This window comes from Lonchura striata, chromosome 30, assembly GCF_050655825.1.
Source record: "Lonchura striata isolate lonStrDom1 chromosome 30, ASM5065582v1, whole genome shotgun sequence".
Lineage (NCBI taxonomy): Eukaryota > Metazoa > Chordata > Aves > Passeriformes > Estrildidae > Lonchura > Lonchura striata.
This window is the reverse complement of record NC_140732.1, coordinates 2,324,317-2,347,656: the sequence shown is the minus strand read 5'-3', so window position 1 is coordinate 2,347,656 and position 23,340 is coordinate 2,324,317. Positions and strand designations below refer to the sequence as shown.

The window sequence follows — 23,340 nt, the reverse complement described above, 5'->3', positions numbered from 1 at the left end:
CAGTGCAAACCTAAAGCATATAAAGCTCCAGATTTCATGGGACAGACTCCTTGGAATCTTCTAAGGAGCTGCAGGGAAGCATGCTGCTGCTGGCAGCCCCTTGAAGCAGGCCCGGGGAAAACCCTGACCCGCTTCCACAGGGCTGCCACAGGAACAGCCTGGCCTCTGGGCTGCCCTGGGACAGCAGGGAGCCCAGAGCCCTGTGCTTTCCAGGAATGGCTCAGCTGCACATGCAGCCTCCTGCTCCTCTCCCTGCCCCACAGCTGAGCACTTGCAGAGCACAGCTGATTGCAGGGGCACATGCAGGGCACAGCTGTTCCCTGGCAATGTGCACAGGCTCTCTGGGCTGCCACAAGAGCCTTCCTCCCACCAGAGAGTGGCCCAGCTCCCCCCTCACCTTTTTGTGAGGCTGAGCCATGCTCAGTCTTCACATTGTCCTCATTGTTTGGAGTTGCTTCAGGGCTCCCATTTCATGACGATGAAGGGCGATGGAGAGAGCGGGGGTAGATGCACACCCTTCCTTAGTGTTTTGTCATTTTTGGCAGATGTAAATAAAGTCACATCCGGAGGTGTCCAAGTCAGAACTTTGTCATCTTTCCGGAGAACATGAGACCTTCACCAGCCCAAAATGTCAGAGAGGTTTTCCTGCACGCGTGGAGGCTTGCTGGCTGCACACTTCTTCAGCTTGGTGCCCATCACCTCGTAGAGGGCCAAGGCAAGCCTGGTGGCCACCGTGCGGATGCTGGCGCTTCGGACAGGCAGCGCCTTGTTCTCCAGGAAGGACCAGAGCACGGGCAGGGCGTAGCGCTCGACGACTTCAGGGCTCCTGGCATAAACCCACTCCACAAGCACTGCCGGGAGAGAGGCACAGCTTCTTACCCACCAGCCTCCATGCAAACAAGGGTCTACCTCTGCCTTTGCTTCTTGGAAGCCTTTCTGGCTAAGATCAGCAAAATAGCACACAGAGCCCCATGATCCAGAAACGGGCAAAGCCGCTGATCATCCTTGAAACTGAACCACCAATACCTCAGGACTCATTTCTCCAAACAGAGCCTTGTCCCTGTGGCAGACTTTGTACTTTTACTAAATTATTTCACAATTTGTTTCTGCATGAACAATGAATGAAATATCAAATTGCCTTTTATTTCCATTTAGAAGTTGTCTAAACCCACACTGAAGATTTGGAAATGCACTGTAAGGAGGCAGTTGAGTGATTTCTAATAAAGGGGGTGATTCCATTTTGTAACTTCCATGTAAAGTGCCAGAAGTCTTATCTGACTCCCCTTTGCTCAGTGGCACACAGCAAAGGGCAGTATTAGAACACACTTCAAAGCCCCAGCCCACCAGAGATGGCAGCTGCTTGACAGCTGCCTTAGAAACATCGGTGACTAGCCGGTGTCTTTGGCAGAATGCTTTTGTGCCTTTCAACACGGAGCTGTTTCAAACCTTAGCATGTCTTAGGGAATTACCCAGACCCCACTGCTATGGAATTTGAGCATCTTCATGTTTTAATGGCAGTTCCCCTCCAAATGTTAGTGGCATTTTTTCTTACAATGTGCACTGAAATAGGGGCATAGAGAAAGAAAAATGCTACACAGGGGACTGAAATGTAATCAGAAGGCAAGTGTTTTCTCACATTGTCTCTGAAATCTGCTCTCTGCTCATTTTCTGGACTGAACTATATCAAAAACAGACAAAAATTTGCTAACAACAGGCTCCTTGCATGGCAGATTTGACTGAGGGGTTAAAACCTGAAATGCTAGGGAGACCAGTCTTATTTTCTGATCAGACAAAAAGTTATCTAGTAGCTACTTATTATTCTGTGGTGGAAGAGACTTCATTTTCTCTATGCTGTTAATCCACCAGCAGTCATCAACACTGAAACAGCTCCTGAAAGTACCCAAAACCAATCCTGCTAAGCAGGAAACGGGTAATGGTCCACATTTCAAAATGAGACTTCATTTGAGTTGAAATGCAAATAAAGTCATTGGTCACGACAGAACTTCAGAAAGAGCTATCTGTTCCCACTAAACCTGAGTGAGGACATTTGCACTTTCTAAAGTAGTCCTCATTTTTGTTCATTCCTTTATTTGAAAAAGAGATCAAAATAACTGCAAAACTATATTCCCTGTTCCTGGGGATCTACTTGATTCAAATGCTCTTTGATGGTGGTTTGAAAGAGCCTTTGACATTCCCAATCGCTGAACATGCCCTGTTCAGATTCATAAGGAAGACACAAAGACTATGAAACCTTCTATTTAAAGATGCTGGCATAATTAGCAGTGCCATTAGCCCCAGTTAAAGCAAGGCTATCAGTCGTCTTCTCTACTGTATGTTGAGATTGTCATTTTTCCAATCCTTGGCTACTGCTGACACAGCAAGCTCCTCTGAGGAATCAATTCTCAGCTGCATTTGTAGCATTGTGGACAGTGCTGACACAGGAAGAGGCTGTTTGCACAGCCTGAAATGCTCAGTGCAGTGCCATTTTCACAGCACAGGCAGGCAGCCTCAGCACTCTGCTTCTGCCCCTCTGCCCCCAAAGGCTGCCTTGCACTAAATCCATGCAAGGATAAGTGTGATAGACTCTAACAGAGTATCTGATAGAGTGAGATACACTCTGTGTGGTGAGTTTTGACCTAAGCTGTGACCCCAAGGCTCCGCATGCTTCAGCCTCAAAACTTTCCAAGAGCAAAACAAGAATTCTGTGAGAACAAAACAAACTGATCCCCTGAAACAGCATTTGCCACCATTTTTCCTAAAGGCTCACAGATGTCCCTGAGGCTCCAAGAGAGGAGCCAGCTGGGCTATTTTTAGCCCCTTCCTATCCTGGAGGTGGGTTCTGAGATGTCCCCGTGAGAGCTCAGCCCCCAGGCCCAGCACCGCCCCCATCTCAGATGCTGCACAGCTCTGCAGCAGCCAGGGAAACCTGCCAGAGACACCTGCCCTGGGTATTGGGCAGGAGGGACAAGCTCAGCACCTCCTGCTGTGGCGGAGCTACTCTACTGTCCATTCCCAGGCATTCCCTGTAAATAATCCCCTAGAGGACCTCTTGGCTTAGAAGGGGAGGCCATACCTGTGATACACTCCGTGACAGCCAGCAGAGCTTCGCCATTCAGTTGGCTCCATTGGTTGCTGAGCTCTTTCATCAGTGATACTTTATCTACAAGTGAAACACACGTTTCTGCTTACTCTTCTGAGGTCATAGCAGAAAGGACAGTGGGGAGGGAAAGGGCAGGGGCAATCCCATTTTATAAAAGAAAGTCATATTCTGCTGATTTTTGAATCCTTTTCTTCTTTCCTGCCAGCCTACTTGGCAGGGTTAAAAGTTCCAAAAGAAAAGCTCTCCTTTCACATTTGAAAATCCAAAGTTGTCTTCTGTACCAGGAGCTAAGTTAACACATTTCACATCAGGCACCTCAAGAGTTCAGTTTCATGTAAGCACTGAAAAGGTTTTGCATCCCACAGTAAAAAGGAAGAACTCCATCCTTGGGACACAGAAAGGCACTGAGTCAGGCAGTTCATGAATTCACAGAGCAGCTGAGGTGGAGAAGGTGGAAACACCCCTTGAAGACCTGCCTCCTCACCACTCAATTTTTCAGGCATTTTCAGAGCTGACAACAATCTGTGTGGCAAAGGAATTTAGAGCAGCCCTTGTCTATGTAGGTGTTTGCTAGAGCCACCTTGCCCCATGCAAAACAACATGTGGAACAAGGCATGATTGACAGCTGGATTTAGACCAGTTTGTTCGAAGGAAATGAACTTGGTGAATCCTAAGTTCCCCTTTGAAAAAAGAAGACAAAGAAGAAAGGTGGAAAATAGGCAGCTAATGCCATTCATGTAGAGCCTTCCAGGTGGCTGCTCTGCAGAAGCTCTGATGGGCTGGTGTCCCTTCATGCCAACAGCAAAGCTGTTCATTTGGGAAGTCAGATGGGGCCCAAGCAAACTTTGCCTCTGAATTGTAGCAAAGCTGTAGTCCAGGACTTTGTCTTCAGATCAGCAGCACAGAGCCAAGGGCTCCTGGGACTTTTGGGAATTGCTGATCACATTCAAGCCTGTTGGAGGACTGGTTCCTAAGGACTGCACCTCCAAAGCTTCTGTGGGTGTCTGCGAGAGCCTTCCACAGACAACAGCAGCTGTCAAGGCACTCAGCGTTCTCTTGTGTCGCAGAGACAGAGACGCAGTTGAGGAGAGTCCATGCTGGGGCTCAGCCTCACCTAAATGAGCAATGGATCCTTCCAGCGCTCTCACAGCTGCGGCATGAATCCCGGGATCCTTTGAGTTTAGATTCTTTGTTATTCCTTCCACCAAACGGATGATCACGGGGCTCAGGGCATCTTCCAGGAGGCCTATGATTTCTGCCAGCACGTCCAGCGCCTTCTGCCTCACTCTCTTATGCGTGTCACATAGTCTCAGGTCAAAATAATCAAAAATCTGTGAAGAGAACAAATAACATGAGAACTTGATTAAAATGACCTTGTTTGAAGAGGGGGTGTGGAAATGAGCACTCAGCAATGTCAAAGGTGAAAGTGATCCTTTCTGTCAGGTCAGCCCTTGCATGCACAATTGCAATGTTTTCCTGTGGGCCTCTCGCTGGAATGGTTCTGCAACCTCATGCTGGTTGAAAGATTTTCATCTGTTTTAAAGAGGTTTAGTTGGGGACAGGAGAGTTCCTATGATGTTTCTCCCCAGCTATAAATCATTCAATCAATTCCCTTTATTAACTGATAAGACTACCTTTGCTTTACAAGAGTGGAAGCTGATATTTACAATGCCCGGGTTTCTATACAGTTGCCTCAAGTACTGAGGGCAATTATGATTCTGCCAAAACTATGGCTGGAGGAGATCTAGGTTTTATTTTGTTTGTCTCAGAACCTGTGTCTGGAGATGGGCAGGGCTCTGATCAACTCTTCCAGGACTCAGACCATTTCTCTAACTAACAGGTAGACTTCTAAAATGCAATGTGCTGTACAGCTCTCATTAGAGCAGGCTCAGTCCCTTGAAAGCCCATTATCAGGCACCAGTTTCTGGAAGAAGGGGAAAAAGCATCTACTGGGAGGAGAAAGGATAGCTCTGTCCTTAACTGTTTTCCTCCTTTTCCAAAGAGAAAAAAAAAAGCCCCCCAAGAAGGGTGAGCACCATCTTTACCTAGAGGAATAGGGACAAGGATGGAAATGAGTAGCCAGAGCTGTGCCTGTGCCAGACAAGATGGAGTTTCCAGAAGTATCCTTTAAAAACATTTAGTTGAAACCAACCCAGCCTGAAACATCTCTTCCCCACTCAAACCCATTTTTTGTCCAGAGAATAAGTGCCATTATTGCTTTCAATGGCTGGATTCCCTTCACATAACCCAACTGGCAGTAGGAGACAGCAGCAGTTAAACCAGCAGGAAATTCTGTCATCATCTGATCAACAGCATCAATATAGAAAGCTGCCAGACAAATACAGCTGGACTGAAAAAACTTGTCCTGAAGCCTGGACCTGAATTCAATTTCTCTGGGTAAGAGGGACCAGCCTGTCCCGAAGAGCCAGGATGTCCTGCCAAGACACACTGAATTAACTTTACTTCCCCAGGCCTGGGAAAGGAGCTGATGGAATGGAACAATGAAGATACCCTACATACTTGGACAATGTTAGTGGAGATGAGCTGGGGTTTGGTTTTGGACAGGTCTAGGAGGAGTGCCACTCCTTCCATCCGTGTCTGAAACTCCTTGGCTTCCAGGAGAAGGTAAAGCTTCTGGAGCGGCTTCATCTCTTCCACAGCTGGAGGTAACGTGACCTGGGCTTTTGCACGGTGTAGGAGGCGTCCATCAGAGGTAGACTCCACCCTGGAAAATAAAACCAAATTAGGACCTGTTGGTAATAATAGCTTCAGTTAATTGTGACCAAAACATCTTGAGGAGCTTTCCTAGTGATGTCATTTCAAGCTAGAATATCATGAGGCTCTGAAGAACAACGTGAGCCTCACGCCAGTCATTACAGGAGACAATCTGCAAGTAACATTCTCACACTGCTCACTCAGAAACACCAAGGATGAGCTGCATCTGATCTATCTTCAGATGACTTCCAAGGCGAACTGCTCACATTGCTTTGTGGGGAAAGATAGACGCTACTTCCAAGTTTAAATGCCTCCTCATATGGGAGGTGTGTGTCTTATAATAAGGAAACACATCATTCTGGAGAAGTGTCTCTACACCAGGCATGACAATCTGGAAAAGTAGCTCAGATGCATTTGAACAGATGAACAGGGGCGTATCTGAAGGGTCCAGAAAAGCAGTAACAGAGATAAAAACAGAAGCCAGACATGCCAGAACTACGCTCACATTTTGTTTGCTTCCCTAGAGACCAGATCCACAGCTTAACAAACCCACTGGGAACAATTCTCCTGGATCAACCTGTCTCTTCCATGAGCATGGGCAGATGCAAGCCATGCTACTGAGACATGTGGTCACTTTCCTGCCACCGCTGAGCGGGACAGCTCTAAATAAATCCCCTCTGTTATCAGAGGAGAACAGGCACAAGCAGCTCTGCCACTAGCATGAAGAGACAGCAAGAACCAAATTCCTGTCTTAAACGCTGATTGCAGCACAGGGGGAAATAAACCAAACATGCTGTCCATCAAGTAAACTATATGAAGGACAGGAATATCAAGACAAAAAGTCCACATTGAGGCACCTGTTGGCCAAAGTTGCTCAGGAATTCCCTTACTACTACTACTGCTACTACTACTCAAACGTCATACTGTTTGAGGGTAAAAAAGCCATGAATCAGCCAGGCCAAACCACATGGATGAGAACTGTATCTTTGGGGAATGGCATCTTGTTTCAAGACTGGGACTTCTCATTAAAACACCCATCTACAAAAAGACAAAAGACTACACTGGGATTTAAAAAGAACACCCTGGTTGCATTTCCTTGTCCCAAGTCAGGCAGCAGAAACCTGGCCCTCTTCGAGCCTCCACAACACTGCCCTTGCCACTGCACTGGATGGTCTGAGCTGTTACCAATGGGTGTCTTTTGTTGCCCAGTTTTTGTGGAAGCCTTCCAGAGAAGTTGTGTTCAGCATAATGCAGAAGTGGACAATTTTTATCCTAGAGCATTTGTAGGGAAAGGAAAGAATCTCTGGCACTGGTCATCTCCAGCAGAAAGATTTTCCTGAGGAAGAGGCATGTAAAGCACATGTCATGTACTTTGTCACATCTAACAAAAGTGCTCCCATCTGACAAAAGTACCGATTGCTAGAAGGCGATGTGGCCTGGGGCTTCTTTGAGCCGTCGCTCCTCTTCTTCACCAGGTTCTTCACAGATGGGCGTTCAGCCTTCTGGTTTTCCATCCCCTACAAAGACATCAAGAAACTCCATGAATCTTTAGAATTCAAAATAGGGAATTCCTGGATTAAAACACAAGTTAGAACCAGGACCACTGCTACCAAGGCTTAAGGAAACATTTCCTAACTTACAGAAATAAATGGAGCAGAGATTCAGTGATGCCAACTCTTTGTTTACAATAGCCCAAGGCAGGTTATGGGTGCTATCATACGGCAGTGAGCAGCAGTCTAAAATCCTAAATTCATTATTCTTGAGCATAAATGGGAATAATGCAAACTGGTAGGCAATGAGTGTTCTCAATGGAAGCAGCAGATTTGGACTCCTTGGGGGTTGGCCCACTATTTGGTTCAACACTTACTCTCCCTGCTCCTGCACAAAGTCACACTCCCTTCTATAATGTAGATAAAAAGAAGAAAATCCCCCCCAAACAAACAAACTATTTTCCACTGGATGCTGATGGATTCACCAAGCCTCTTCCAGCTCCACAAGGCTTGACAGCAGGGAAGATATTCCCAAAAGACCAACAGTAATTATAGCGATTAGGTTTGACTTGGACATCTTTTGTATATTTGGAAATGTCCTTGGCACCACTACTTCTGGTGTCTTTTGCAAAGACACTGTTATCCTCAGAAGCACTATTCTCACTTAACTGCTTGACTGGGGGCAGAGTAGGGAGAGCCCGTGGGGCCTTGCCCTTGGATGTAAACCCATTTTCTCCTCTTTCCCTTTCCACTTTGTGATATTCAAAGAATTCAAAGCCCCACTTTTTCCCAAATAATATCAGTTCCTCTGTGGTCTGCAGATGAACAGGCTGGGGATTAACAGCTCATTCCAGGAGCAAAATGATGCAGCAGAAGAGGAATGAGGTAAAGACACATCGAGTATGTTTGATCTCATATTAGCAGTGGCAATACTTGCACAAAGGAGACACTGCTTCTGCCAAGCACTTACTTTCTTCTTAATTCTTGCCAGGATATCTTCCAGGTCATGGGTGGAAAGAGATTGTTCCAAAAACTTCTTAAATTTTGGATTATTCAGCAGCATCTTCACCATCTCCTGTCCATAATGCCTAAGGAAGGAAGGAAGGCAGGAAATGAAAAGTGAACAAAGGAAGAGTGTTAACAGAAGCAGCTGATACCTTAAACTGATCAGGTGCAATCCTTGCAAGAGAAGGCATTACCTACTCAGCAAAGAGGGACACTTGCTTCACTGGACACTGCACAGTGTTGTCAGCTGAACACAAGGGACAAGAGGAGAATGTGGGGCCACAAAAAAATACCATTTCACTCTGAAACTGTGGGTGTGCTTCTGTGGGATCAAAGGATCCCAGGGAACAGGCAAAACACATCTGCTTTGTTGTCAGAGCCTATTAGCAATGTCCTGCTGCCATTGCACAATAATTTGCCTTTCTTTCACTGGCAGGGAAGCCGGAACAAAACACCTCATGCTTGCTTTGGATTATTCTATACTATATAGAATAATCAGGGGCATGGGCAGATAGTTGCTCTGGTGTCCCTGGCAGCTATTAATGGGAATTTCATCATCAAAGTAAGGGGATTTTGGTGGTTTGGGTTGGTTTTGCCACTAGGAAATGACAGATTTCTTCAAGAAGAAATTTGGAGGTCACTGAGCCACAGATAACAGCATTCTACAAACCTGCAGAAGTAGTTTAGAAAGACTGAATACATAGGCTAAAGACCTCTGAAATATTTCTAGGGAAGTCTTAGGTTAATGTGAAATAGATGTTTGGGATCCTTCAGTGATGAAGCCAACACTTTGCCTTTATCGTGTGCACCTAAGGCCAGTCAAAACTTTTTGACTGGCTAATCAGAGCTCTTTTGATCTCAGTAAAGAATCCTTCAAGTCACAGGAAGTTGGCAATGCTCTTTCTTGGTGGCCAAGCTCAGGTTACCCACTACAGTCATTTCCCCAGGCCATCCAGAGCAGTGGTCACAGCACCAAGGCTGACAGAGATCAAGAAGTGTTTGGACAATACTCTCATACACATGGAGTAACTCTTGGGGTGTCCTGCACACAACCAGGAGCTGGACTTGATGACCCCGATGGGTCCTTTCAAACTCAGCATATTCCATGATTCTGTGACCCTTATCCACACTGTGAGGTAACTTAATGTAACCTTTAGTTTCCACTCCTTTGTAGTTTTACCCTTTATAGCCAGACACAAAACCATGTTCCCGTTTTGGGAGTTGAAATGAAGATCATTACCTTGTGTCCTGGTGACAGTCCTGAGCAAGTGTCCCTGCCACGTGTGCCAGTGTCTCAGCCCTGGGTGTGCCTGCCAGCTTCGTGACTCCAATTCTCTGCACCAAGGACAGGAGGAGCTCGGCCGCGCACTTCCGCACCTGGATGTAGCGGCTCCTGGGAAGAAGAGAGCAAACCCTGGGCACAGGGAGAAGGAACAAGAGCAGCACAGGCCTTGGCCAGAGCCTGCTCCCTGTCCTTGCTGGGGGAAGGAGGCCTGGGCTCTCCCTGCAACTTCAGACACCTGTAGAAGGTTCTGTCCTCAGATAAACACAACGTTAGCAGGGAAAACACGCTGTGGGGCGGGAAGTTGCCGATATCCAGCAATGCAGCCTCTGTCTTTTATAAAGATTGGCAAGGGATACATCTGAGTGTTTTGACCCTATTCCAAAGCTGAGGAAAGGGTGGCAGGCATTTTGGCCAGGTTGTCCTGATCTAGAGACTGTCTCTTGGGAACTGTCAGGCCCAGCACCAACACTTAAGGCAGCATTTTCTTCAGCTGTCCCGTTGCACTCAGCCTGTGAAGGTGCCTGTCAAGTGATTCATCATCTCAAGGCTAAGCTGAAATATCAGTTTGAATGGAAAGTAGAGCTCTCAGGCCAGGACAGTCATACAAGCCTCCTTTTGGCAGGAGCTGCACCTGCTGTGCAGGCAGTGCCACACCCAGCACATTCTGCCCCATGTGCTGCACGCCCCAGCAAGTACCCTCCGTATTTCTCACGTTAATTGAATCATGAGGATACGTGGTTTTTCCCAGCACTGCAAAATACCCAACAGCGCTCACAGCGGTAATTGCAAATGTTTTCCCTCTTCCCAAAAAAGCACAAGGCTTTCTCCTTGGCCTTTGCAGGCACTTTCATTTCCCCAGTGGTCACCAGGTCTAGGAAAAGCTGACAGACTGGGAGAACTCCAGGAAGCAGCAGGAAGCTGAGTCAGAGGAACTTTAGACTGGATATTAGGAAAAGGTTTTTCACCCAGAGGGTGGTTGGGCACTGGAACAGGCTCCCCAGGGCAGTGGTCACAGCATCAAGCCTGACAGAGTCCAAGAAGCATTTGGACAACAATCTCAGGCACTTGGTGTGAGCCTTGGGCCCTTCTGTGCAAGGCCAGGAGCTGGACTCAATGGTCCTGATGGGCCCCTTCCAACTGCCCCTATTCTACAGATCTGTGATTCTGAGAACTAAGAGGCTGCAGCAGGGCAGAAATAGGTGACAAGAGGAAAGAAATGAGGTTGAAAGAGAATCAAGTCCCTGAGTTCACAGAAGACCCAGGATACAGGACCCTTCCCTGCGACCATTCCCATTCTCTCTCTCTCACCCCTTCCCCCACCCACACAGGAGAAGGTGAAGAATATCACTCAAAGAAGAAGAACCTACTTGGCTCCCTTGTCCATGAGAACAGTCATTGCTCGTGCAGGAGTCACCTTCTCTACCATGATGGCCAGGGCCTGACAGGCTGCCTTCTGAACAAACTCTGGGGAGTTCCACACCATGTGGAGAAGGACCGGAGCAACCTCATCCACCTCGGAATCCATGTCCTTCCTCAAGAGTGCAAACAGCTCTCCCAGAGTGACGATTGCAGAGCAAGACAGCTTTGACCGCAGGCTGGTCACCTGGGGAAGTCATGAGGGGAAACATAAGAATCACCTTGAAAAGAAAACCAGTTGCCTTAGACAAAACTCCCGGGAAATCACAACACCTCCCACTGTGTCCAGAGGAGCAAAAAAGCACAGTAAGAGCAGAAGAGCCCAAGCACAGAAAGGTACCTCCTCTGGCACCAATTTCTGCCCTCAGACCTGCTTACTACAGGCCTAAAAAATATATTTCACTAAAGTGTGCTACTTGACCCTTCTGTAATAGCAACTGCTTTGATTTTAGGGCCTTTTGTTTGAAAAAGAAGCAATTAACGCAAGGGCTGCTTTCAAACCATAAAGGCACAAGTCATAAAGATAAAAGACTCAGGTGCTCCTGTTCAAAAAAGCAACAGCTGTAGTTGAAGCACTCAGACAGGAAACACAAAACACAGGCTCAGGTCTACAGACTAATTTGCAGTGTTGAATTACAGCTTGGGCAGAGAAGGCACACCCTGAGCACACATGGAGATGAGCGAGCACACAGCTACTCTACACACTGTGTATGAAGTGTGGGGGACAATTCAGAACAATGTTCTCACCTCGCTGGTAACTGCCAAGCAAATCTCACGAAGTCGACAAAGCAGGACTTCTGAATGGGACTCAGCCAGCTGTTTGATGATGCAGAGTCCCTTCTCCTTCATCTCCCTGAAAGGCAAGTACCAAAAAGATGGATTTTTCTCTAGCCAAGAGCTAGGCAGCACCCTCTGAAATGACCAGGCTGGCAGCTCAGTCAAACCATGGGAGGTGCTTTTCATAGCGTAGTTAATGAAATCATAGACTCAGGATGCTGTGGCTGTCAAAAGCATACAAAACTCCAAGAGGCAAACAGGGGGGTGTCAGAGTCTTCATTTGTGGCCTTTCTGAAAACCTCTGGCACACCAAGTCTCTCTGTCACTACTTCCTAGAAGTTGTGAGGCCAGGCCATGCTGCTGTTTCTTGTCACGTCCCTGTACCTGTCCCTGAGACACAGTCCCATGGGGCTGTTCCTGGGACATTTTCCTTCTTTGTCAGCCCCAGCAGGCAGTTCAGCAGGGAGAGTCTGCGCTGCCACTCTGGAGCCAAGTTTCCACTCTATAGTCTCGGCCTGTGTGTCACCTACTCCACTGCACTGCACACTTTCCCCCAAAAAGCATCAGAGTGTCCCAGAACGGTTCCACCCCTGGGCAAGAACTGTTGAAACCCTGGCTTTTCCCAAAACACTCCTACCTAAAACAACCCCCACAACAGCAACATGTTATTTAAGAGGTGCAAACAACTCTATCTCTCAGCACTTGCTTTGCGCAGGCTCTCAGCTACAGGAAGGTCTGAGGGCTGCAGCACAGGGCTGGTGACCGATCCCACGGGCACCCCTGGGTGTCCTCCAGACCCCCACACCTGCAGGAGCTCTCTGCACCTCACAGGGCACCAAAGAGAAAGGGGAAGAGGAAGCAGAAGAGAAAAGGCAAAGCAAAGGCGACTGCACAAGGAGGCAGATTTTTCATGCTTATCCCAGTGGGAATGGAGGCCTTATCCCCCTGTGTGAATGAAGCATCCAGCAGAGAGTGGATGCTAACCCAGACATCACAAAGAGAACCAGTATCACCTGGCATTTGTAGACTTATCACCTCTGGGCCTCCTTCTGTCTGTGTAAAATGTTGGGACACATTGTGAGTATTGACAAAACATCTCAGGCCCATATGAAGCAGTGAGAAGGAAAAGTTGAATTCCAAAAATGCAAGGCTCCTAGAGGATTTTCTTTCTTTTTCCTTCTCTTCTGCCATGAGCTCTTCAGAAGTAATGACAGACTGAGGGACTTGAAAGCACAACTCAGTCGGTTTCTCAGAAAGAGGAACTCCCTGAAGCTGCTTCTGGGACTGCCATGCAGGAGGTCACAGGGAGACCCTGTCACCTGCCATTGCTGGCAGCAGTGGGAGCAGAGAGCAATCTTACTCAGTCCCACTGGCCTAGTGGCCCAAGGCACCCAAACCTGCACTCCAAACTGCTGCCATCCTGCTTCTCCCTTCAGCCAGCAAATCATGTCGTTCCAGGGCCTTCTCTCTCCCCTCAAGATTTCCTTTGCAGCCCCGTGGAGCAGCAGGCAAAGCGAGGAAGCAGCACGGACCTGCTGCAGCTGGAGCACTGCTGCAGAGCAAGGCTGAGAAAAGGCTGCTCTCAAATCTTGATCCTCTCAGTGCTCTGCAGTGGTTTCACCAGTGCCCTTCGGCCCTCTGGGCTCTCGGGGCTCAGAGGCAGCAGCAAGACTCACTTCTAACCAACCTTAATGCTAAGAGGGACGCAGCGTGAACGGGGCCTTTCTTACCAGTCGTCGCTGCCGAGCGAGGACAGTGCCTCCTGCAAGGACTGCTGTGGGTCTGCAGAGGCCGTGTCCTTCTGCCCAGTCCCACGGCGCGGCTGCTCTCGGCGCTGGGCACCAGCGGCCGTCTGCGAGGTCACTGTAAGGACAGGGTCGGCCATGGGCGCTGCAGCCCCGGGCAGGGCACCCCGCCATGGAGCGGCCTGCAGCCCATCTCCCAGCCAGGGCTCCCTGGGCACACACGGGCACTGGGGCAGAGGCTTCCCTGCTGCCTGGCGCCTTGGGCTCCTTGCTTTCCCCCAGCCTCCCCGGCTGGGCACAGCTCCAGGCTGAACCTGACCATGGCCCCGCAGCGCCAGCTCCCCAGTGCCACAGGGGCCACAGCCAGCGGCAGGTTCCTGCGGCCGCAGAGCTCCCGCTCCCTGCCAGACAGGGCCGGCAGCAGGGCTGGCCAGCCAGGAGGGAGCCCCTCAGGTGCCTCTCTTGTCTCAGCGCCCTGATTTCCCCCAGCCCTGGGGATGGGGCACTCTGCAACTCCCTGAGGAGAAACCTGCAGCTGCCTGGCCACAGCACCGAGCCAAGGCTGAACAGCCCAGCCCTGCTGGGCCCGGCTCAATCCCCACGGAGCAGCTGCCAGGGAACAGCCACACCTGACCCTTCCCACCTGACAGTGCCTCTGCCTCCACTGACCTCAAATATCCTAGACAGCAGCCAGCTGAGTGTACATACATTTAGCCTGCTATTGGGAAGGGAGTAATTTATGGATTTGCTTCTTTCCAAGCATCATGAACCTTTACTCTTTCAGAGGTACACACTTGCTGTATTTCAAAGATGCTGAGGTGAAATTTATTTGTCACCAAATGGATGTGTTTGCATACTGTGCACTGCCTAAGCTTTCTCTTGCAATTTCCAGTCTAGATGGTTGATAAAAAAGCCTTCCAAATGCAAACTGGGGAAAAAAGAATGCGAACACCGATGCAAATTGTTGGCAGACGCACTCTCTTGATAAAAAGCTGCATGCAGAGCCGGACAGCAGCACAGGCAGAGGGCCCAGATGGTGAGTGCACAACTGATCCTGGTGGTTCTCGTAGGTGCACGGTGAGCACACCCTGGCAGGCTGCCCTGCAGCTCATCCCTGCAGTCACAGCAGCCTCCTGGCACCAGTTATCCAGATGGGCAAAAGGCAGAGCTTAGGCCTTTACCCCGATTTCATTCAGCTCAACTTTCCAATGGATTTCTAGAACCAGCTGCTACAGTACTACCAAGCTGGAGTAACTCCAAAGTAGATTTGATGTTCAATCTCAGGACAGGCTATGGACCCGAGGTGCCAGCTGTTCTGCCTGAGGCAGGAGGCAGTTTGTGCTCCTTGTGCAAGGAAAAACCCGTGCAGGGAAAAAGCTGCCAGGGAGCAGGCTTACCTGTGGAGTTGCGTGGGAAGCTGCCATCCCCATGGATGGTGGACGTACTGGGCAGTAAGGTCACGTTGTCCTTCACAACCTGCTTCTTCAAGTCGCTACCAGGCTGTTTTCTCTGCCCACTAGCAGCTGTGCCATCGACAGGTGGTAGCCTAAAGCCTGCAGGGACCAAAGAGGAGCTTGTAAGTGGAGGGTGCTGGGCAGGGTGACAGTCGAAAGTCCAAGGAAACTCGCTGGAGGTGGGTAATATCTCTGTTATCCCAAAGAACTTCAAGTATAACAATGGCACACTAACATGGGACAGTGATCACAGAATCACAGAATATTAGAAGAGTTTGGGTTGGAAGGCACCTTTAAGCACCATCTAGACCAACTCCTATGTACAGGGACATCTTCATCTAGATCAGAGCCCCATGTAAAGTGGCCTTGAACACCTTCAAGGATGAACCAACAACAGCTTCTCTGGGCAAACCCTTCCAGCTTTTCATCCCCTTTAATTTAAAAACAAATTCTCCCTCATATATAATCTAAATCTACCCTCTTCTAGCTTAATAGCAAATTGCAGTGATGCTTGCCCTAAGAAACAAGGAAGAGCCAGTATTGCTTTGCTTTTGTTGTCCTGTTGCAGAGGCTGTCAGGGGAAGTTCCCAAAAGAAAGTGCAGATAACCTTGCATGATGCTCTCGGGCTGAGTGCTGCCTCCTTAGGGCCCTGCTGCCGCCCTCGGGGCAGCGCTCCCAGCCCTGCAGTCAGAGCCCCTGGGCCGGGATTCAGTCGGGAACGCTGCTTGCTCCTGGGGCTACAACAGAAGCAATGGCTGGGGCTTCAGCACAGCTCAGCAGTGCCAGCTCCTCAGCAGGGAGCGGCAGGAGGAGGAGCTCTGGTGTTTTAATCAGAAGGAGCTGGACTTTGTTTCTTCCAGGCTGCAGCCTGGTTGAAAAGCATTCTTTTGGACTTGCCTTCCCTGGAGGCTGCTCTCCAGGAGAGTCTGAAGCCCCAGTGTACTTTGCAAGACAGAATTTTCTACTCTGAAAGACTGCAGAGGTGAAGGTGGGAAGCTGATATTCTGGTACTGACTCAGTGAGGCTATGGGCAAGACACTTCATGCATCTGTATTTTTCTTTGGCAAACAGAAATAAATCCTATGCAAGCTTCCGCCCCAATGCAAGCCAAACAGCATCCCAGCCTGATTGCAACACTGTGCAAAGGGCAAGCAAGTGGTCAGAAAGGACCACAAGTGTAGCCAACACTTACTTGCTCCAGCTGCATCCCCAGGCTCAACTGGCTTAAGAGGAAGCTGCAAGGATGCTTGATTTTGTCTCCTTCTCTCCAACTCTTTCTCCAGAAGCTCCATTTTCTTCCGCTCCAAGTTCTTTTGAGCCAACTTGCACAATGCAGGACGGATCTAGGTGCAATGGAAATACAGCACAGACTGTAAGCACAGACACACAAACTAAACACAACATCTCATCAGGAGCACAGAGTCCACAGAGTGCTACAGGCTTCAGTGCAGCTCCACAGATATTCCAATAGTTTCAGAGGAAGGTCTCCCATCCTCACCCTGGCTATTACACACAGTGAGGTGAAACACTTCAGTGCCATAACCTTCTACTGCTGCCACTGCAACCTCTGTCAGGAAGGCCTGCTTGAGGCATGAAAGTCATAGGAGTGCCCCAAGACAGATGAAGAGCTCACATGGCCAGTGAGCAGGCAGTTCAGTTCCTACAGGCCATGGCAGGAGAATAAACACTGTGTGCAATACCCAGCAAGGAGGGGTAATGAGCTGCTGCTTAACACTCATGGCCAGGAATTGCAGCTGTTTCTCACTTCCTGCCTTCGCAAGGATTCAGCTCTGAAGGGATCTGAAGGATTTGGGCTCTGAGACCACGAGACCAAAAGGAGGAGTCATATGAAAACAAGTTGCAGAAACACTGATGTTAATGAGCAGAAAACTTGAGAAGGAGAAGGCTGTGAGATGCAGCCAAAGGTATCCTGGAAAAGTCAAACTCTCCCATTTAATTTTGCAGCCTTGCTTACACTCAACATTAGAACCTTTGCTTCTCTGCTTCTGAGGATGCACTTTGCCCACGTTCACTGATGGTTCTCTGCCATTCAGAACTTCTCTAAAAGAGCTTTTGCACATAAAGAATGCTTCTGGCATGACCTTAGCACCATCTCCAAACCAGTGACCCTTTCTGGCACCACTGGAAATAGCCAAGCAATTGCTCTGTAGCTGTCCAATAGATTCCCAAGATAATCTCCATCCCCATCTCCCAAGGGGTGGAAGATGATAATTTCCAGTGACATTTTTGGCCAAGCACTAAACAGCCACTGGAAATGAAGTCTGCTCATCCCTGTGCTTACCCCTTACCTTTCCAGAGCTGTCCCTCAGGTCACTGTCACTCATTAAAACAGGACTGGTGGGATGATCCATCTCCTTGGCCTGGCTCAGTGGAAGGCCTGGTAATGGAAGCAAAGGTTCATGTAAATCTCTGGCAGACTTCAAGCCCCCAAAAACATAATTGTGGGCAACAGGCAAGTCAGGTTGCAGACTGCAGAGCTTCCATAAAACACAGAGATTGGGATGGAGAGCAGCAAGGTACATATGCCTAGAGTGTGATGGAAGCTTCCAACTTGAAAGCATTGGCTGACCCAGATGCACCAGAGATGGCATTTTGTCTGGCACAATTCCACTTGTCAGGGATCAGGCAAGGCAGGGAGGGAGGACAAGGCAGAAGGCATCTCCTCCCCCAGCCTCAGCCTGCCACTCTGACACAGGCAGAGAGAGCTGGGGAAGAGATTTCCAAAGGACTTTCTGTTCTAGGAGGTTTCCCTATTTCTGCCAGTGCAAAACCAGGCAATGCCCATGAACCTCCTTCACTCCTCAAAGAGTTCAGCTCAGAAACTGCCCCAGGGAATGGTATTCTGCTTCAAAGGCAGGAGGAAGGAGGGGGAACATTTGTCATTTCATGCTAAATGCCTTCCTTTGCTCTACTAATTTTGACTCTCAAAAGCTTGCAGGGAGATGAAAGCCATGTGAAGCATGGAGAGGAATGTTTCCTTTTCCTGCACTGCATTTCCTGGGCCCCAAAGTACCATTCCATCTCCTGCCATTCAACACTTCATACTGGAGGAATTTTCACTGTACCACCAGAGAACACTCCCAGTGACTGGGCTTTGGGAGAGTCCACTGAGCCAATCAAGGAATTGAAATGACTTTTAAGGAATGTTCAAAAGAATTGGTTTGAATCTAGTTTTCCAAATGTTCACCTCTGAGTCTAGGTTCCAATAGTCATTTTAGGACAGACATGCCCTGTACCTACCTGCATGGTCAGAGCTCTTCCCTTGGCTACTGCTGCTGGGTCTTGGCCTGGAGGAAATGGAGGACAAAGGAACAAATGAGGAGATAGAAAGAGAAGGGAAGGAACGAGTGTATCATGAAAGGAGGCAAACCTTCTTAGCATGGTCACTGATGAAGGAGGAAATGCAACACATAAAGATGCACAGCAAGATGGAAAGCTGATTAATTGTCCTTAAGCTTTCAGTTGCTGTTGTCACTCAGAGCTGGCTAAGCTCTGGGTGAAATAATATCCAAGCCCTGACTCCTCTTCCCCACCTCCACCTCTCCTCTGGGGCCGTCAGTGTTGGGTTTGACATTGTGCTGGCCCTTCATAGATGGGCAAAATACTGAATGCACATAGATCTGCCTAAATACATGGGACACTTTGGAAAGTCACTGCATAAAATGAGAAGAGAGATGTGAACAGCACCCTGGAGCAGCAGACACCTTGGCTTACCTCATCTCCTGGGACTCCTGGAAAACCAGCTGGAGAGGGCTTCGCACTGACCCTGCAGCACTGCCAACAGGGAGATTTTCTGCCTTGCGTATTGGGGGGATCAAAGGTGGTCCCAGTGACCTCTTCTTCAAATCCCCTTCAGTGGAATTCACCATGGAAGCCTGGAAAGAATAGAACACAGTGCTCAGATCAAGCATCCAGCCTTGGCCTGATTCATGGCCCAAGACATTTAGGTATGTTTTCAACTGGCACACGGCAGGAAACAACAGTCAAACTCATGGAGCAGCTTGGCCCAGGATGGGAAATGCAAAGGGAACTGCTGAGGGAGAGACCACGTCACACATTTGACACCTCTCTCCTCACACTCCTTCCTCTGCAAGTGTGGCTACATTTAAAGATTGCATGCAGATGTGTGACATCAAGATGTTCTGAGACATAAAGATGGTTCACAGATACATGTAGGATACTAAATGGAGAAGGATTTATCTTCCAGAGTGGACAATTTTAGCGGCTCTGACTGCTAGTTGGTGTTTTCTCCACCATAACACAGAGGAGGAACCACGACACAGCCCAGAAGCCATTCCAAGACCTCTCCTGTTACTGACACATGCTGAGGACACGAAGCCTGCACTTCACACCCACTGCAAAGGCAGCCTGAAGTGCAGTGTCCAGCTGAGATCTTCCTTGACTCAGCAGCTTCCCTGGGCTCACACCACAGGAAGAGGTCTCCAAGTTCTGCCTACAGCACTTTAACAGAAATTCTACCATACAAGACTTATCTTGGCATTCTTACCTTACACCTTATTCCATCTGAGCTCAGCTCCAGGCTCTTTCTTCTGATATCATTGTAGGCAGTGCAAATTTGGCTTTTGTCTTTTTCTTCATTATATATCTTGCTTGGTTTGATGGAAGAAGAGCTCTCAGGGATGGGTGGCAAGGGCTTGGAGGGAAGGAGTGACATCAGATGTGTCTGGGGAAGGTTCTTGGTAATAGTGTAGCCAGTTGGGGCTGCAATGTGAAGACACAAAATATAACAGAGGCCACAATGTAAATCGAAAGCATATGAAGCTCCATGGCACACATTTCCTGGAATCTTCTAAAGAGCTGCACAGGGAAGCATGCTGCTGCTGGCAGCCCTTTGAAGCAGGCCCGGGGAAAACCCTGACCCGCTTCCACAGGGCTGCCACAGGAACAGCCTGGCCTCTGGGCTGTCCTGGGACAGCAGGGAGCCCAGAGCCCTGTGCTTTCCAGGAATGGCTCAGCTGCACATGCAGCCTCCTGCTCCTCTCCCTGCCCCACAGCTGAGCAGCCCACAGCTCCAGGGGCACTGGCAGAGCACAGCTGATTGCAGGGGCACATGCAGGGCACAGCTGTTCCCTGGCAATGTGCACAGGCTCTCTGGGCTGCCACAAGAGCCTTCCTCCCACCAGAGAGAGCCCTACTCTCCCTCACCTCTGTGTGAGGCTGAGCCATGCTCTCAGGTGAAGAAGGGTGTTGGGTGAACTCCCACCTTTACAATCAATCCATCCAAGGCTTGATGGGGTACCCAAGGGGATTTTTAATTAATCAGGCGATAACTCTCTTTTTATTTTTCATGAAACTAGGATCACTACAATTCCTCTGGACTGCATGGAGCTGGTGAGCCAGCAAAGAAAGCTTCTACAACTTTGCTTATGTGCTGCTCCTTGCCAAATCTACTACATTCACATGCCTTTCCTTCTAAACTGTTGGCAATCCACATGGTCGCCAGAATTTGGCAATTACACCTAGGAAGTAATTGTTTTCCAAAGCTGCTTGTCATGGCCTTTGTTTCTCTAACTCCCGCTCAGTTCTGGGTTGGGTTTGGTTGGTTTCTTTTACTTCTCCTCACAACAAATGAAGTGCCAGCTCATGAACCATGGCACTTCATTTGTTAGAAGAAGCTTTGCAATCCACATTACATGTCCCCAGCATTCAAGGAGTCTGTATCTGCAGGAGAAACACTGGCCATGAAATTGTAAATTGCCAATTTTGCCCTGCTTCATTGCTCCATGGGATTTTCCCATGCTTTCTTTCCTGCAGAGATAACCAAAAGCAACATAAAACATTAACTGACTCAAAACATTTATGATCCTGGCTAATACTGACAATTCCAAATTTCCTTACTGGAAATAGCAGAGGGCAGGTCATTCTGAAATACTCTCCAACAGAGTGTTTAGAACTAAAAGAACTAATTCTTTACATGGTTTCACAGAGGATAAAATCATGTGGCATCCTAGCAGGAAGAGAGGAATACCTGCCATAAAATAGGATTTCCTTCCCTCTCTCAAATGGTAAGGACTTTAATAAAACATGGGCAGGTAAGGAATAAGGAGATAGCTAATTCCAAGGCCAGAATAAATCCACAAAAAAAATCACCTTATTTAGTCGGTAATACTTCTCAATAGCTGCTGCTCCAAGACATTCCAGCTTCAGAGCAGCAATAAAGGAGTCATTCCAAAGGAAAATCTGACAGAACCCAGGATTTGGCACAACTAACCCTGAGCAAAGGAACCAGGGTATCGGATCCCATTTCTGCACCAGCAGAATAATTTCTTCAAATCTCACCTTCCCTATCATTGCACACCCAGAGATGGCAAAGGACCAACAATAGGGCCATGGAAACTTTCAACTTGAAAGCATTGGCTGACCCAGATGCACCAGAGATGGCATTTTGTCTGGCACAATTCCACTTGTCAGAGATCAGGCAAGGCAGGGAGGGAGGACAAGGCAGAAGGCCTCTCCTCCTCCAGCCTCAGCCTGCAACACTGGCACGGGCAGAGAGAGCTGGGGAAGAGATTTCCAAAGGACTTTCTGTCCTGGGATGTTTCCCTATTTTTGCCAGTGCAAAACCAGGCAATGCCCATGAACCTCCTTCACTCCTCAAAGGGTGCAGCTCAGAAATTGCCCCAGGGAAATTTTTTCTACTTCAAGGGCAGGAGGAAGGAGTGGGAACATTTGTCATTTCATGCTAAATGCCTTCCTTTGCTCTACTAATTTTGACTCTCAAAAGCTTGCAGGGAGATGAAAGTTATGTGAAGCAATGAGAGGAATGTTTCCTTTTCCTGCACTGCATTTCCAGTGCCCCAAGGTACCATTCCATCTCCTGCCATTCAACACTTCATACTGGAGGAATTTTCATTGCACCACCAGAGAACACTCCCAGTGACTGGGCTTTGGGAGAGTCCACTGAGAACATCAAGGAATTGAAATGACTTTTAAGGAATGTTCAAAAGAATGGGTTTGAACCTAGTTTTCCAAATGTTCACCTCTGAGTCTAGGTTCCAATGGTCATTTTAGGACAGACATGCCCTGTACCTACCTGCATGGTCAGAGCTCTTCCCTTGGCTACTGCTGCTGGGTCTTGGCCTGGAGGAAATGAAGAACAAAGGAACAAATGAGGAGGTAGAAAGAGAAGGGAAGGAATGAGTGTGTCATGAAAGGAGGCAAACCTTCTTAGCATGGTCACTGATGAAAGAGGAAAGGCAACAAATAAAGATGCACAACAAGATGCAAAGCTGATTAATTGTCCTTAAGCTTTCAATTGCTGTTGTCACACAGAACTGGCCAAGCTCTGGGTGAAATAATAGCCAAGCCCAGCAGAGGGGCTGTCCTGCAGGGCTTTGAAGCCCTGCCTCCTCTTCACCACCACCACCTCTGCTCTTGGGCCATTGGTGCTGGGTTTGACATCGTGCTGGCCCTTCATAGATGGGCAAAATACTGAATGCACATAGATCTGCCTAAATACATGGGACACTTTGGAAAGTCACTGCATAAAATGAGAAGAGAGATGTGAACAGCACCCTGGAGCAGCAGACACCTTGGCTTACCTCATCTCCTGGGACTCCTGGAAATCCAGCTGGACAGAGTTCCGCACAGACCCTGCAGCACTGCCAACAGGGAGACTTCCTGCCTTCCGTATTGGGGGGATCAAAGGTAGTCCCAGTGACCCCTTCTTCATTTCTCCCCCACGGGAATACAGCAAGGAAGCCTGGAAAGAGTAGAACACAGTGCTCAGATCAAGCATCCAGCCCTGCCCCCATTCATGCCTCAAGACATTTAGCCACGCTCTTAGGTGGCACCTGCAGGAAAAGACAAGTCAGACTGATGGGGCAACTTGGCCCAGGATGGGGAATGCAAAGGGAGCTGCTGAGGGAGAGACCATGTCACACATTTGATGCCTCTCTCCTCACACTCACTGAGTCTGCAAGTGTGGCTACATTCCCAGGTGGCATCCACATGTGTGGCATCAAGAAGTTCTGGGTGCCACTGGCTCCACTGGCATTTTTGGATGGCACAGGAAGGGGTTTAGATCACTGTTCTCTCCCTGTTCCTAAAGGTACCTAACAGGCAGGGCTGATCTCCAGCCCAGTCCCCACAAAGCCATTCTGCAGGATGTCAAACCCTGCTTTTCTCAAGCCCCTCTTTGCTTCTGCTGCTGCCCTTCCCTCCTGCAGTTCCTCCACAGCCTTTGAGCCCAGATGCTGCTGAGCTCTCAGGATGCTCGCTGCTCTCCAGCTCCCACACTTCCATCATCTTAGGCTCACTGGCATTTAGGAAGTTCAGCAGAGCTCCCTGTCCTGCAGCTCTCTGCAAGGT

The 23,340-nt window shown here is 48.7% G+C and overlaps 1 protein-coding gene across 1 annotated transcript; it reads right to left on the bottom strand.

Moving 5' to 3' along the window:
- Positions 1-615: 615 nt before the first annotated feature.
- Positions 616-13,673, bottom strand: LOC146764952 (TOG array regulator of axonemal microtubules protein 2-like). The gene is made up of 10 exons (XM_085563382.1): positions 13,519-13,673; positions 11,759-11,864; positions 10,963-11,198; positions 9,551-9,703; positions 8,276-8,393; positions 7,229-7,332; positions 5,621-5,825; positions 4,215-4,431; positions 3,074-3,160; positions 616-851 (listed from the first exon to the last, which is right to left on the bottom strand). Exons 1-10 carry the CDS (start codon positions 13,671-13,673, stop codon positions 616-618), a joined length of 1,617 nt encoding a protein of 538 aa, XP_085419508.1.
- Positions 13,674-23,340: the final 9,667 nt, after the last annotated feature.